General features: G+C 45.2%; 1 protein-coding gene across 1 annotated transcript in view; it reads right to left on the bottom strand.

Moving 5' to 3' along the window:
• The window catches only part of TMTC1 (transmembrane O-mannosyltransferase targeting cadherins 1), a 1,403,473-nt gene that overhangs the window by 815,479 nt on the left and 570,323 nt on the right, over positions 1-17,671 (bottom strand). The window contains exon 7 of the mRNA XM_078673764.1: positions 5,967-6,070. Within this exon, the coding sequence (XP_078529890.1) occupies positions 5,967-6,070 (104 nt within the window). The remainder of the gene's footprint in view (positions 1-5,966; positions 6,071-17,671) is intronic.

Genomic DNA, 17,671 nt, shown 5'->3' on the forward strand with positions numbered 1-17,671 from the left:
TTATTGATTGACTGATTGAAGCAGTTACATCTTACTCAAGAGGATAATTTAGAAACAACATGAGTTATTGTAGATTGGTGACATATTTATTAAGCAGCTGTTTCTGAATTGAGAGGAACACCTAGTCAAGTTCTGAAGAACTGAAGTCTTGTTAAAGACGTCACACAGTGTTTTCTGATTCACACAGGACATCTAATAATTACTTGAGTTACTGCAGCTATGTGAAAGGCCAGACTGATTGGCTTTGCCAATGCTTGTTAACTTGTACTTTTAGGACTTATGCCTACACCACTACAATTCTCCATCCCATAGCCTCTAATCCTTCTACTTCCCCTTCCTTTTGTTTTATAGCCATACGTCTTGTACCCTCCAGCTTTACCTCTATTTTAAATTTGACTTTTATTGTATCCGGATACCACATCTATGTTTTCCCCATCTCAAACACCTCAAATTCTTACCTTCATACCTTTCTCTTGATAACATACACCTTTTCCATGAAAAATACTATTTTCGTGGAAAAGCTTTTTCGTCATTTTGGCATTTCTCTAACATAGTTTTGTCAGCTGGATTTATCAGGAGGACTTTCTTCAGGTTTGAAGATCGTCAAAATGAGGATATTGTTGTGCCACAGTGTTGCTGAGTTGGTAGTATCCCTTTCTGTACCCAGTACACTTTGAACATCTCCTGTGCTGACGTGAAAAGTATGTTTGTTTTGTAGTTAATGTGGATGCTTGGGGATACCTGGAGACAGAAACAGTGTCCTGTAATATGCTGCTTTGAAATCAAGCGTTTTCTCCTCTGGGATATGGATACCTGTAGTTGCTCAGCTTTGTTCAAAGCTGCCTGGAACTTCTAGCATCGATTTGGCTTATTGGTCAGCCTGCCCCTTGGTGGCTTTGCTGGCAAGTGTTTGTTCTGCACTTGTAGGCCTCTGGTGGTCTCTCTTCTCCAAGCAGTCCTCTGGCTGCTGGATCATGAGATGTCTCCCATGTACAACTTTGTTGCTACCTTACACTGAGGGCTTGCAAGGCATGGTTCTGTTGGGTCCTCTATCCTTATGCCCACTTAATGTTGTGCAGCTGTGGTGTGTGCTGCTGCTGCACATTTAGGGGTCTTTCATTTCAAAGACTGGAAGATCTTTGGCCTTTTCCCTTTCTTGGATTTTCTTTTATTCTGTTTCTCTGCTCATGATTCTGGTATGTTGACCGGGTGGTGGCTGAGGTCCAATGTACACTGGTGGGTGCATTGCAGACAGGCCATTCTAACTGATTTGGCAAACATGTGGTCCTTTCCTACTTCACTGTCAGTTCTCTCTGGTCTTTGCTCAGTGACTCAGACCATGAGAGAACTGAATATGCTCTACCTTTGGCAGCTCTGGAGATACCAGGTGAGGTTCTCCCAATCGTCACATTTGTATCTCACTCATACCTGTTGCAGTATTGGATGGTTGCAGGAGCTACTATCCCAGAGTAGTGCACATATTTTCTTTTCCATCTCCAGTTTGTGTTTTTGTCTGTGCTAGCCCTGACCTCCTCAATATAAGTTGCTGCACCAAGCCACTCCATGGCCCCTCTGGTTTGGGTTTATGTAGCAATTGCCATATCTCATTATCTCACCTTGTGGGTGACCTGAGCCTGGCTGATACATGTGCACTAGCAGATTGTCAGTCAGCAGCATATGTTCTCTGTAATCAGTCATGTGCCTTGCTCCCTGACTGTCTGTCAAAGTCATCCTATGGACTCTGCCATCTGACGTCCACTACATAATCAGGCCCAGGTAATATAAGCTTCCCTCTGTCAACTTGTGGAATACTTGGGGGCCTTGTCACATGCGTCTTCATCAGTCTCTGGGTATTCCCAAATCGTATGACTATTTGAAAGGTGATTGCCTTTTCATTTTGTTTATTTTTGGTAGATCATACTCCATTATAAGTTTAGTAGTTGGTTGACATCTTTGATTTCTCCTTGCACACAGTTGGGCTTACTTTGTCCCTCCTGGCTCATCCTACAATGAACGTGGGGGCATCTGAACGCAGAGTTAGTGGTGCTTCTGTTTCAGACATTTGCAGAGTCATCACTTGCACTTCACATTGCACCTTTGTTTCTCACAACCCACTTGATGTGTCTGATGAGAATGGGTTACTTTTTGATACTTGTGTTCTGTCCAATAGTTAATCAGCTTTCTTGGGTGTATTTGTTCCTTCTTTATGTAGGGGTGATGTGAGAAAGGCTATTGTGCTGCATTATTAACTTTTATAGAAGAGCTTTTTCCCAGTTGCGGGAATCATGGTGATGGCATGCCACTAGAGTATATCCTCAATAAGTAATGAATGGGTGAGGAAAAGGGATGAGGATGTGGATGTAATGGTTGAACAACTTCTCTGTAATCTTCATTACTCTGATTCTCTTTTCCTAGGAGGATGGGAAAGGATAATAGGTAAGAGGTAAGCAGAAACATTCACAGTATAAGTATCAGGATAAAAGAATCAGAACAATGAGGATTACCATCAGGTAATCCAACCATTCCTCACCATGTACTGGACAGCCTAGTCACAAGTATATTTCAAACCATAGTGAGCAATCGCAGGCAAGAAAAAGTTTGAAGATAAAGCCTCCTTTCCCGCACATCGGAACAATGCCTGCTGAGCTATTGCACAGGACGATATAACACCACAGGGCGATATAGCACCAATTGACAACTCAAACCATTTCCAGAGTTTCACACTCAAAACCTATTTCCATTTTCTAGTCAGCATCTTTGCACTATTTAGAGGTTATTATTCAGGCCTCATAATCTGAAGGTCAGATTAACATTTCACGCAACCCAGGAAGGTGTTGCGTGAAAGTGAGAGCAATGCTCTCTCTTAGCACTTGCGGATTGGACTGTGTGCTGCCTAGTGCCTACAAAGGCTGCAAGGGTGCATGTGTTTTTGAGCAGGATTGTTTTTGAGCAGAAAGGCATCCTTCCTCCTTTTTCAAAAACAAACCTTAGAGCCATATTCCTCTGTCTATGGGTGCTGCAGAATGCATTGAAAGTGATGTAACGAGGAGAAACAAAGATATTTTTCCTTTTTACGCCTTTGTCGCCACATTTTGGCTCAAAGCCTGGTTTATAAGTCTTTGTAAATCTAGGTTTACGGCAAAACATGAGGGTGGGTGCACCGTAACGCCCATTCTCCACCCACGTAACTCTCACAGTAACGCAAAACAACGCTATGCGATGCACTGCATTAATTGGTATTTACTGAACCATGCAAAATCATGCAAATCGGTTTTATGTGGCTTAGTAAATACCAAACAATGAGTTTTCGTCAGGGCTGTGCCACAAAAGTGAGGCAATCCTGACACAAAATCATAATAAGTTCGCGCCTGAGTTTATCTTGTTAGTTAGAAATGTTTCTTTAAGGAGGTATGTTGTAGTGTATTCTCAGAGCACTGTGCTTTAACCACTTGCTATCTCTTCCAATGACTTTCTAGTCTGTCACAAACTGTAGACATTCTGATAACTCTGGTGCCGAGAGGACATTTCCACAACCAGATGTTAGGAGAGAGTCAAACAGGCTGAGAGACCAGACCACTCCAAGTAGGAGACATCCCATTTCGTTGTGGGACTTAGAGGTTTTTGTACCTGCGTGCAAGTTTGTGTGTGTGTGTGTGTGCGTGTGTGTGTGTGCTCGTTTGTATGTTTGTGTGTGTGTTTGAGTGTGTGTGCATGCATGAGTATGTGTGTGTATGTGTGTGTGTGAGATACAGAGAGAGAGGGGGAGAAGATGGAGAGAATGACTGAAGATCAGCATCAATCTTCAGTGGAGATGAAAGGTTCCAGGTTATTTTTTACACAACTTTCCATAATTGCCAGTAACCAATTACACACATCAGCACACAGCTCAATTAGAAAGAGCCTTACCTAGGAAAATCCGACACGTGCAAAGAGCCCAACCACTCAAACACCTCAGAGCGATTATATACATATTATAAGAATACACAAATACAAAGTCACATTTTTTTTAAAACGTGTTGCTTTCATCCGTTGATTACAAATTACCAAGTCCATGCTGTGTGTGACATGTTGTTGATTATTATAACATTTTCATCAATGTAATTTGCAGAAAACAAAAACGAGAATGAGGCATAAAATGTCAGTGTGAGAGTTGAAAGCAGATCGACAGCATAGAGAAGTTTATGAACGATGGAGGAGTCAGCCAAGTTTTAAAACTGTCTAGTTAGAGGACGTAATGATAGAGAGGAGAGTATTTTAAGGTTTGGGGTAATTATTTATTACTGCTTTAATTACAGTATATTCTGCAGCGCACGGGGAGACTTCAAAAGCAATGGGAGAACATTTACACTTGCCCATGATTCATAAATTCTGGTTTCGTGTTAGACTAGATAGTGGAGAGGGTCGGGTGGAAGGATGAGGAGTGGTTTTGAGGAAGGCCTGTGTTCTTTCCCAAAGGCCAGGATTAAAGTAGTCAGTTTTAGAAGGGGTTGGGCAGATGGTTCCCGATGGTGGAGCTAAACGAAGAGAAACATCTCTTCTTTCTTTCTCCTTTGCCTTGGGGATGGCAAGCATCATTTTGATTCATGCTGTGGTGATGCAGATTTCATCCATGAAGACACATTTTTCGGTCACGTTGCCGGTTGTGGCCTTGTATTTAATGCAGGCTTTAAGAGGGTTTAGTGAGGAGTAAACAAAGTCACCCTTGGGTCGGGCATTGCTGCCACAATCTGAGAGAGGATGGGTGCCTGCACTGTGGGGTGAACTTTCTGGATCAGGGGAAAGATTTTAGTCCTGCAGAGAAGGCTCATCCGTTGGTAAGATTTGTGGATTTGTTCATGTTTTTTTTATTGAGAGGCAGGAGTCGATGTAGGAATTATTGGAAATGGAGCAGTATCACTTTTCATGGAGCTAGAGAAGTCTACAGTCTTTGGTTAGAGCGTGCCTCAGCTTAGGAGAACAAAATTAGTCTCAGTTGAAATCATTTTCAGATATCTCAGGTGTTAGTGTTGGCTGACAACTGCTCACAATTCTTTAAAATCCAATTGAGTATTGTTAGTGGGTTGCTGTAGGCTGATCTTTTTCAGCCCTAATTGGCTACTTGTATGTGCTAAATATCACTGGTGAATGGATGAAGCCTTGAAGGGGTTAGAGAAGAAGAAATTTAAACAAGCCCATTTTGAAAGTATTACTGTCTGTTTGCCAGGATAGGGTCAACCCTGGTAAGGAAGGAATTGGAGATACCTTTGTTGGGGGAGAGGATGTGTAGTATAGGTTAATGGTGAACATTATCAAAGGACGGGGTGAGGTCGATAAGTACCAGGGGCAGTGATCATCTTTGTGGCTGCAGCCCATTATCACTGCATTGTACAACTTTGCAATGGCTGGTGTGGTCTCAGAGTTGGAGTGCCACAGCTATTTTAATGACATTACAAAGAAAGTGGAAGCAGGTGATAGGCAAGCTCATCCCTCCATTTTTGAGTAGTGGTACGATCACTGTCCACTTTTAAGGGAGGACAGGAAGGTAGGGACGATGAAAAGTGTTTGAGGGCTTGATGAACATTGATCAGACTATTTCATGCATTGAGAGATTCAAGAAAGCTGACTAGATCAGTAGAGGTGAGTCGATGGAAGGAGTGTGAGGGAAGGATGGTGCATGGGGGAAAATCAAGGAGTGTTGCGGTGTAGGATTTAAAGATTGATGCTTTTGCTTAAGGTATGTACTTTCTTTACCAAAAAGAGGTTAATGTGATTAGTTTCTCAGCAGCATACTGGATGACAAGAGGAGGAAGTGGGCTACAGAGTGATTGAATAATTTGTATGGAGCCTTGATTTCAATTTTTACCTTTTGGTTGGTTTTGGAATAATAACCAGCTTCAGTTTTACAGTCGAGTGGTGTTCACGATAAAAATGACATACTATTCTTTCAGATCAACAGGAAGGCTTGGTAAGTCGCCTGTAACTATTACCTGGTGAGGATGTAAGGCGAGAAGGATGCAGGGTTGTCTTGTTCTGAAAACAAGGGCATGGTCCCGCCCATGATTCGAAAGCGGAAATATAAAACCGCAAGCACCTGCACAAGTGAGGAACAAATATGGCATTCAGTTACGAAAAGGTTGCATTATGTATTAAATTACAGGAAATTGAACCCTGACAATTATTCTTTCAGAAGCAAAACAAAATTGTTCAACTCATACCTACACCTGTGTGAAAGGAATTCAGGCCTGAATTAATCTAAGGACAGTATGGAGAGAATAGGCCAGGTGAAGTATCTGGGATCCTCGTTTATAAATGACTTCAGAAACACACCTCTAAACAAACCTGTTATAACGCATGTTCTCCTTAGTACAATGCTCTGTAAACAGTTTGTTCTGTGAGTGGCCCTTCTAGGGGATGGCAGCCTGTCCCTAAGGGGGCGTGTTGATGTGCAAGCATTTTGTAATGGAGCGGCTTGCTGGGTAAACGGGGCGCACTACGCCTGCCCTCCCCGGAGACGGTCGGTGTAGTTAGGTTAGCCTGTCCCTAAATTTGGGGCATATTATCAAGGGATTTATCTCCGCTTTTTGGCTTTAAAAGCCAAGAAAGCGGAGATAAAATTATCTCCCTATCAGCAACAGGGTGCTAACACGCAAATTTGTATGTTAGCACCCTTTTTCTCCACGATTCCCCTTGCATCTCTAATTAGATGCAAAGGGGGCGTTCCAGAGAAAAATAATAGGAGAAATGTTGTTAAGCGACATTTCTCCTATTATCAAGGATTTCGCTAACCCTGTTAGTGATAAAAAAAAGCAGCGCAAACCGCGGTTAGCGCTGCTTTTTTTACACCTGGTATATTCCTGACTTAGCCATGATATCCTATGGAAGGTGGATATCATGGCTAAGTTTGTGAGCCCCTATCATCAAGCTAACGCCAAACTTCGAGAGATTATCGTTGGTTTTCCAGCGATAATCTCTCATTTGGCAGTTAGCGCGAGGATTTTTATCACTTCTGAGATAAACCTTGCTAATAGCAAGTTATCTCTGCGATAATTTCCGGCGATGCTTAGCGTTAAAAAATGTGTTACTAAGCCTCGTTAGCGATAAATATCGCTAATCGTTGGTAATATGCCCCTTTGTTGCTTGTGCCGAGTAGGCTTAACAAGAGAAGTTTGAATAACTAGAAAATTCCATCAACAGACAAGATAAGGGGAGAGAATAGCTTTGGAGAGGGAACTACAAAAAAGGTATGATGACATCTATCCCAGGCACAATATGTAACACCAGCTCTGCAAGAATAGATAGAAACCTACATTAAGTGCATGAAATATCATGTGTAGTAGTTCATAAACAACAACTAAAAGACTACACCAACTATGATGAATAGCAGCTTAAATAAATATACATTTCTACATCAGTCAACTACAGTCAGATATAAATAAACTATAGTTCATAGGAATGGCCCCAAAGTGGTCACTGTTGAGTCTTGAGCCCACTACCCAACCTGTGTGGCTGATGGCAAGGCAGACAAAGAGAAGAATTCACCCTGTGCTTCTGGAAGCTAACCTCATTGTTTGGGCCCCATAAACCAGCTTGCTGGATTCTGGATGTTTGTACAATATCACATCTATCTGCATAAGTGGCTTGTATAGTCCAGCGAAATAATAATGCCAATAGAAAACTCCTTCTTGGATAGGTGACTTTCAAACTGTCCCCAGGATTTACTAAGATGGTGAGGTTTACTAGTCAATCTCCTTTCAAGAAGGAGAGAAAAGCACAGGAATTGTAGCCAAAAGCAGGCTGGGGATGAACTAAGGTCCCTAGTACTTCCACAGCACAGTGGGTGGCGAAAACTTAAAAGACCTCACCTCCACGGAGTAACAGACAAGTACAATGATTACTCCTCCTAAAATTACCTCCATTAGAGAAGAGCTCTGTCAGAAGGCTCCGTATATTCCTTACCCTCTTCTGAGTAAGAGGAAGGCCCACACTGCAAACCCCTTGTGGAATGAAAACTCCAAACCAGTGATGTCATGTTTTTCTCACGAAGACCCCACCCCACTCCCTAGAATGTCACAATCATGTCACATGCACCACTCGACTCTGCAGACCAATGGGTGTCTGGCACCTGCCCACTGACAGGGTCTGGTAACACAGGTTCAATCTGGGGCCGTCATTGGTCAATCTAGCCTTGAGGTATGGAATACATTAGTAAGCCAGTCCATCTACCTAGCAGCCTACCTTGAAGATCTGCTGAGTTCCTCTCGCCGCAGGTGACAACCAAACCTTTGACCTGTAGCAGCTTGGTTGTACTGGGCAGGCACCAATGAATGGATCATGTCTCCTAACCTCCATGGCCTTACCCAAAACCTTGGTGGCAAACATAAACAACCCTTTAGGCCGCAATCCACTAGCTCTGGAACACAGAGGAAACTAAGAAGAATTAGCAACCACCTGGAATTTAGAAGGACTAGAAAGACCTTGCTCTGCCCTGAAACATACCACCAGAACTTTTGCTCTGTGTATTTAAGCTGTGATTCCGTCTTTCACACTCCTATTTTCCTCACGCAACACAGCAGTGTTACATGGCTGCCACAATGCAATAGAAGTATACTTCCAGTCTTCATGCATGACACCAAGACAAGGCTTTCATAGGTAACACTACAAGAGACACCCTTGCAGCCATGCATAACATATGAAGTAGATACTCATTACCAGAAAAATGCCTATGGTACTCATTTTATCAACCTCAGCTGGATGAAAGGTGGAGTGGACCTACCGGGATTTGAACTTGTGACCATGAGGTCAAACATAGGCTCCTGCAGTGGATGCATTAGTCTACTGAGCCATCAGGCCTGGCTAAATATCAATAGAATACAATCTTTACATTAATGAAAACTTTCTGTTCTAGGCAGTAGAGCAGGTGGTAGTATTTTAGATAAGCCCACAGCTCTGGTCCTCACTGTGAAAACGCACAGTAGGTAATATGATATACATGTACATATACATGATAAAGAGGAATGTAATAGCTCAACTTTTGTTAAGGAGGGATATAAATCATTGGATTAGTAGAATGAAACAAACTCAATAGGTTGACTTGCTGCGATGATCTATGCACAATCTGTCAGTCTTAGTTTTGAATTCCAGTGTTAGACCTGGCATCCTTGGTATGTTTTCCCATGACTATTTGCTTTCTGACCTTTTGTTTTGCTGACTTAATTTTTTCTGGCTTTAGGATTCTGGGCACTTTGCCACTGCTGACCAGTGCTAAAAGGTAGGTGCTCTGTCCCTAAAACATGGTAACATTGATTTATCCATAATTGGCATATTTAATGTACTTATAAGAACCCAGTAAAGTGCACTACATGTGCCCAGGGCCTGTAAATTAAATGCTACTAGTGGGCCTGTAGCCCTGATCGTGCCATCCACTTCAGTAGACCTTTTAACATGTCTCAGGCTTTCCATTGCAGAGCCTGTGTGTGCAATTTTAAACTGTCATGTTGACCTGGCAAGGTAACCCACTTGCCAGGCCCAAACATTCCTTTTTAAAACATACCAGTCAGCCTTAAGGTAGACCCTAGACAGCCCCAAGGGCAGGGTGCAGTATATTTAAAAAGTTGGACATGTACTTTTATGTTTTACATGTCCAGATAGTGAACAACCCTTACATTTGTTTTTCACTACTGCAAGGCCTATCTTGCCCATAGGTTACATTGGGATTACCTTATACCATCTTATATGTGTAATGTATAATTAGGACAAGATAGGAATTTTGAATTTGGTGTCTCTCGACTTATGGTGAAGTTGGATTTTAAATTGTAAATCTGAAAATGCCACATTTAGAAAGTTGCCATTTTCTTACTCTAACCCTTTTGTGCCTCTGTATGTCCCTGAATACACATCTGGGGTGGGTGACAGCTGGACGTTGCGCATTCCCTCTAGACAGTCACACACAAATGGAGCTGAGGTGTGACATTCACATCCTGATGGCTCATCTCCAGGCTGATAGGCCTACCTGAGCTAGATGGAGGAAAGAGCTGAAACTTGTACCTGAATAGGGAGGTGCCTGTCCCCACACAAAGATCTGCATACTCCCCCGTAGTGGGTCTGGAGACAGGGCAGGAAGGGCAGGGACTTTGTAGACTTCAAAGGCCTCTCTTTGAAGTCTTCCCCACTTCAAAGGCACAATTGGGTATAGGTACTGGAACCCTGACACCACCAAGAAGAAGGACCGCTGTACTACTGAAAGGACTGACACTCTGCTGGGGGAAACATCCTTTACAACACAACTTTTACCACGCAGTGCCTTTACGACGCAACTTTTACAACGCAAACCATTACAACGCATTGCGCTGGGGGGCGCTCTAGGATAAGGAATAGGTTTAATGTACTATCCAACACCTTCCCTACTATCCACGGGGACAGGAGTTGGAATAGTAAATTAAACAATTCACTCCCAGCGCCCCAAAGCACTATGCGTTGTAAAAGCATGCGTTGTAAAAAACGTGTTGTAAAGGCATGTGATGTAAAAGCATGCGTTGTAATGTCATACATCCCTCTGCTGGATTTGCTGGACTCCTGCTCTGCTGTGACTGCCCCGCCGCATGCTGCCCCTTGCCTGGTGGTGAGAGGGACTGGACCTCTTCATCCCCAGGACCAATTGACCCCAAGTGCTTGCTGGAGTGCCTCTGGGACATCAAAGACTTCTTTCAACTCTGCTTCAGCTGCGAACTGTGAGTCCTGCCGACAAAGAGGTGACAATCCAATCAAGGGCCTTCAAAGGGAGTTATGCAAAAATCCACCCATCACATGCTTTGAGGTGGTGTGAACCGACGCATTCGTCTTCAAAGCTGATGCAGTGCCGCTTCGGGGACCCTACAGCGTTGATAGCGCAGCTCGACAACGACGCAGTACCTTCATTGTAAGGTTGTTTGACGACCACATGGGATCTGACTTCGTGGCTTGACGATGACCTCATCAAAAGGGGCCCGACTATGATTCTCGATGACGATGCAGTGTCCTCACTGTAAGGGGTTTGACAACAAAGCAGGACCCAACTGCGTGACTCGGAACCGACACAACTGCTCCTCGACGCCGACGCATTTTCCGGAAAGGTACTGCTTTCAGTGGGGCCTGCCTGGCTTATGTATCTGACCCACGCTCCACCGCAGTCGGCTTGCCTTTTCAGTTTTGACTCAGTCCACCGCGACCAGATATCACCAGTTGGTGCTTTATGCTTTTAAGTACTACATTTCAATTTAATACCTCTGCCAACTATAAACTCCCAGCAAGCTTAATTTGGTCTTCAAAGCATATTGGGTCATTAAGATAAGTCCCTATAACTAGGAGAATACTGAAATCTACCCTAATCATGGCACATCAGTGAGTTAGTCAGAAATACAATATTTGTTCTTATGATTTAACATATCCATGGCAGACCAAGGTCAATGTTGGACAATCTACTTTTTACATGGAGTTCGAGCACGAGTCTGGATGGATTGCGTGCGAAGAGGATCACAGAAGAATTGGGATTCTATGTAAAGGATTTAAAATGGATCCTATAAAAAGGGAAAATAAACCACACCATTGACATGCTGGAACCATAAGGCTGAATTGTAAAGAGAACCATATTAATCACTAAACATACATGAAAACTTGTACCAAAACATCAGGATTTAACACCTTAGCTGCTTTGGAACGTCCAGCTCCAGTGCTGAACGTTCCATTGCGCAGGTGCAGTTGGAACGTCCAACGGCCGACGGCAGCACTCCCGAGGTAGTGGTGCCGTCGGCCGTTGGTATAGGCGCAGCACTTAAGAGGTTAAAGGAAAGAATATGGTTGACATTTTCATTGTTGTAAAGATTCGAAGTTGATATAAGAAATCTAGTGACACCTTCCTTATCGTTGGGCCATACACTCTACAGCAAAAGGAACTAGAGCTGTTCGTATTTTTACAAATCCACAGTCCGAAAAAAATCACGACACATTGCAACCTGCAAGCAGTAGCCAAAGTTTTTTTATTTTCTCTGACGACAAAGTGTTAGTTAGCCTGCATCCCTATGGTAATTTCTTACTCTAGGATATGCCTTGGCAGTCATTATGAGCAGGGAACGGTGAGACAGTAGGTTGCACTCTCCCAGGGACGCCAGCATATACCAGGGAGGATAGCTGGGGCAAAGCAAGGAGGAGTGGCATGAAGGGTACAGATGGATGGCAAGATTGTGGCTGATTGGGTTAGGCCAGGCTGGAAAACTATTTCGTCTGATTTGGCTGCTCAGAGTATAATTTCTGTGGAGGTGCGGAGGGGATCCCCAAAGAAGGAGACTGTCTCCTTGGTTGCGAGTCGTACAAGAATCCCTTTGACCTGAGTCGTCTCTCATTTTGTTTCAACTACAGGTAGGTATTCACTTTGTGTAGCTACCTGTAATTTAAAAGACATTATACATAGCTCACAGACAAATGGCAACTCAAATGTATACACTCCAACTGTTTACTGGTAGATCAAACTGGGTTCCAGAGAGCTGTTAACCTCCCTTTGGTATCATGGCTGACCTACCTTTATATATCCTCTAATTAAGAGCAGTGGCCAGAGCACACCTCCGTCTAATATCTGTGTCAGTCATCATCAAGTGAAACGTTCATGGAGTTCCACACAGAATGAGCGGGAACAAACCTATTAATTTCCTAAACAAAGTGGAAAGGGCAGTGAAAAGCACAGCAAGTAACTTTTTTAAATTTTTTATTTTTTTTATTGTTAACACAACAAACACAGGTTCCTTAGCCTACATCCACAAAGTGGTCGGCCGCAGGGTAAAGAAGCAAATCACATGAGGCGAAAAAATAGCATCATGGTACACAGCAAGTCGCCTACAACCACAACGGGCCGGCCGCGTTAAGCAATCATTTAAAAATGACTGCAATGTAACATGTAACATTTGAACATGAACTAATGGTGAGCCTACATTTACATTCTGTGGGCACAGGCAAGAAGGAAAAAATAAATAAATGAGAAAAAGAAAAAGAGAGAAGAAAAAAACACAGGTGGCCAGTGGTCACTGCACTCTCAGACGGGACAATGCTAGCAAGTATATAAATGGGGTCCTCCAAGGAGGAACACACGGGGGGACATCCGCCAGGTACTAGGGCAAGAGGGCACCCACACGTTACAGGAGCTCAACAACCAAAACCAGCAACAGCAACTCATGCGATTGTGTGCGCTAATGCATATCCAGGAATGAGGAGCAATACATATAGCGCTGTTGAGCAATGCTTTAAGGATTTGGCCACCACAAGGGATGATCTGCCGAGCCCGTTGCACCAGTGTCTGCTGCTCTGGCTGAGAGGTAGGATGTCAGGGGTGACCAAATGTCGCGAGGTCTGGAGGAGGTAGGCAGCAATTCAGCATAATTGGAGAGCTGTTCCTGACAAAAGATCATGTCGTCCAACCATTCCTTAAATTTGGGCGCCCTCCCTCTGCCCCAGCGGCATGCCACCCGTCTCTTTGCCATCAATAACGCTATGTACTTATGAGATGGCGGTGGAACGGGTTTGACATAGCCAAGTAGTGCCATCAGCGGTGTATTGTCTAAGTGTATCTCAGTCATCTGATGCAGAGCCGCAAAGACTTGTTCCCAGAAGCTCCGTACTACCGGGCAGCTCCAAGCTAAGTGTAACATGTCTGCATTGGTCGCATGGCATCTACCACAGGCGTCCGAGTCTCGTAGCCGATACCGGTGCATTTTGGCCGGTGTGTGGTACAACCTATGGAGGTATTTGTAGTGTACAACGCGCAATCTGCTGCTAGCCGATATGCGCTCAGTCTGGAGGCAATAAAACTCCCATTGGTCGTCAATGAGTTCAATCCCTAATTCCTCACTCCACCGCGTTCGGGACTGTGGAGGTGATACAACCTGCTGCTCTTGGATAGTACGGTACAACAAGGAGACCAGTTTTGTGGGCGTTTCGCGTTGCAGGAGTAAGTGGAGGGGTGCCAGCGTGGGGGGCTCTGCTGGGAAATTAGCATGCAAGGATCGGATCCCATGTTGGAGTCGCAAATATAGAAAGCTGTCCAGCGGCGTGCGGGTCAGATTTTGAAAGAGGCTGTCCGATGCGCGGAAATGGCCATCTTCGTACAAGTCACCCCAAGTGGCAAGAGCAGCCCTCTCCTTAAGTTTATGAAAAATCGTCTCCTGCAGTAATGGCATAGCAGGGTGATAGGCCAATGGTAAAAGTGGGGAATATAACGAATCCGCCCCAAGAGCTTCTCAATGCATCGCCACACTGGGATCGTGGCATTTACAGTGTTCCGTGTGAGTTCCCGAGCCTGTAGGTCAGCAAATAGTACCCCTTCTATTAGGATCGGGTGCGCAAGCCAATGTTCGGCTGCTAGTTGCGGCATGAATCGGGGGCGCTGTATCCAATAGTATAGATAATGGGCCTGAGCGCTTATATCGTATGATTCTAGGTCCGGAATGGCAAAGCCACCCGCGACATAAGGCCTGGTGAGAATCGTCCACTGTAGGCGAGCTTGCTTCCCCCCCACACCAATGTAATCAATTCAGTTTTCAATAATGCGAAGAAGTGTCGCCCCGGGTGGTACGGGATGTTAAGGAAAAGGTAGAGTAGTTGTGGGAGTATGACCATTTTAATCAAAGACGCCCGTCCAGCCAATGACAGGGGGAGTTTTATCCAACGGGATACTTTGTCGGTGATACGGGTTAGTGCAACACCATAATTAAGTCTCATAAGTTCTTCTTTATCCCGTGTGATGCCAATCCCCAGGTAACGGAACTCGTCATCACACCACTCCAGTGGGTAGTCTAATGGGAAGCGTGGCGTTGAGTCCGTGAGGGGAAAGAGACATGATTTTCCCCAATTCATCTGGACTCCAGATATATCGCCAAAAACAACAAACTCTCGTAGGAGCAAATTGAGGTTGGAACAGGGATCTCGAAAGTAAAGAGTGATGTCGTCGGCATACATAGATATAAGGATCTGCCGCAGATGACAACGTAGAGCCATGTCGTTATGCCGTTGCCTCAGTCGTGCTGCCAGCGGTTCAGTGACCAGCGCGAATAAAAGAGGCGACAGGGGGCATCCCTGTCGGGTGCCCCGGGTAATCGGGAATGGCGTGGACATGTGCCCATTGATCAGCACCCTAGCTCCTGATTGGCAGTATAGGAGCTTAATCCATGAAATAAATAGAGGGGGGAAGCCCATCCGTTGCATGACACCAAATATGTAATCCCATTCGACAGAGTCGAAAGCTTTGGTGGCGTCAAGAAAGACCGCCGCCAAAGGGAGGTCAGGGGAAACGGTATGTAAAACAGTGAATAGCGTGCGTAGGTTATGAGAGGTGGACCTCCCCGGGACGAACCCAGATTGATCCGGCAGTAGTAAGTGGTCAAGCAATAAAGTCAGTCTGTTGGCAATGAGCTTCGCCAATATCTTTGCATCGCAATTGAGCAAGGAGAGGGGACGATAAGAGCCGCGGTTTTTCGGGTTTCAAGAGGGAGACAAAGAACGCTTCTCTCATGGATGGCGGAAGGATACCCACGTCTAGGGATTCTTCAAAAACCTCGCGCAGAATAGGCGCCATCAGATCTATGTAGGTTTTATAGAATTCAATCGGGATGCCGTCCAGGCCGGTGGCATTGCCCGATTTCATGCCCATAATGGTTTACCGGACCTCGTCTAGTTCGAATGGCGCACATAAGAATTCGTAGTGCAGATCGCTAAGCCATCCCAAGGCAATGTCACCTAGAGAGGAATTCAAATGCAGATCGCGTTGGCAAACGCTCGTATACAGGGTGGCGTAGTGGTTGGTGAATTCATCTAGGATGGTGGCGGTATCCCAGCATCTCGTACCGTCTGATTTTTCTAATTCTATAACATAGTTGGAGTGTCGTGGACGTCTGATCACATCTGCAAGAGCTTTGCCGGGGCATTCCCCCTCCCCATATCTATGCGCCACCCAGTAATTTCCACGAAAGCGCACTTCCCTGCGTGCTTCTGCCATGTATTCCGTTAGTGTCTCTCTAAATTTACCCTGAGTGTCTCCATCTGGATGTCTAGCCAAGTGAGCTTCAAGCTTACGGAGTTCTTGCTCTAATCTATGGAGGGAGGAAGTGATGCTTTTTAAAACTCCCGCTCCTTTAGATATGCAAACTCCTCTAATGGTAACTTTGAATGCCTCCCAAATCGTTTCTACACTCTTCACAGATCCCTTATTGTTCTCGAAAAATTCCCTGATCTCATCCTCCAGTTCCGTTCGGAAGCCCTCATCAGGCAGCATACGTGTGTTTAGCCGCCATGCGCTGCGTGGGCATTCAAAGGTCGCGGAGGAGAGTGTGAGCAAGACAGGTGCGTGGTCAGAGTATGTCCTGGCTAAGTGTTGTACCGTACTAATCAGAGGGCCTAGGCCCCGAGATAAAAGCCAGTAGTCCAGCCGCGCCCAAGAGGCGGCGTGAGCAGTGAAGTGTGTGCCCTCACGTCAGTGCGGATAGACGTGTCGCCAAGCATCTAACAAACAATAATCAGAGATGATATCGTGGAGCATCGTGGCTGCTTTGGTGCGGTGATGTGGCGCAGGATTAGATCTGTCAGCAGCAGGAGCATAGGTGACATTAAACTCCCCCCCCACGATAACATTGGTCAAGCCAATCTCCCTCATCTTGTCCCATAGGGAAGAGAAAAATTCAGGGGAATCTGTGTTGGGGCCATAACAGCACACAAGCGTCACCGAATCAAGTCCCAGTCGCCCCCAGGTGAGGCAGAACCTCCCCTGCTCGTCACTGAGGGAGCCTACCGCAGCAAAAGGCACATTATTCTTAATCAATATGGCGGTGCCCCTGGCATAGGTAGAATAAGATGAAAAGACCCTGTACATTGACCAGCGGGAAGCGAAGGCAGGGGCCCGTAAGGGGCTGAGATGGGTTTCCTGCAGCATCGCTATGTGGATGTGGTGGTGGTCCAGATAAGCTATGATCTGCCTTCTCTTTCGTGGGTCCCCCAATCCTCGGATATTCCATGTAAGGACGTTCAGTGGTGTCCCCCTATGAGTCATCATGTGTGTGAGAAATTAAATGGAGCATGTCCAGAAAGACAAAAGCAAAGTGTGCAAGAATGAAATGAAAACCACCATGTGCAATGTAGAGTGCATAAATCCACTCAATAAGTGCAGTCTTAGAAACAAGAAGTGCGTGGAGTGGCACAACCAACCATTCACTACAACATTCACGCAGTCCCATTCCCCCCCTCCCCTCCCACCCACTGAAGCATCCCAAACATGCCAGTACCATACACCCTCCCACCTGTAACCCCCCCCCCCAAACAAGTAGAACAACAACAATATGGGTCGCACTAAGCTCATGTAGTGGACCAGATCGGGGTAATGCCCTTAGGGGGCCGTCTAAGGTGGCGACACAACCTCGCCCCCGTCATACAAGCCAGAAAACCGAGGCTTTTGAGAAAGTAGACAGAGGTCCCAGGCGTTAAGTAATGTGGCACATACCGGGTCAATCAAAGCACCCCCACATATAAACTCAATGTGACCAGCACCAGCAGGGCGTCCGTGAGAAGGTCCGCAGCCGGACGAGGAACAATTGTTCTAGCAAGAGAAGTCTGTGTTTCAAGGTGACCGTGAAACTGGCCCTCCCCACCCTCACATCTAGGGGGAAGTTTACATCAAACCAGACAT

Source organism: Lissotriton helveticus, chromosome 1_1, assembly GCF_964261635.1.
Source record: "Lissotriton helveticus chromosome 1_1, aLisHel1.1, whole genome shotgun sequence".
NCBI lineage: Eukaryota > Metazoa > Chordata > Amphibia > Caudata > Salamandridae > Lissotriton > Lissotriton helveticus.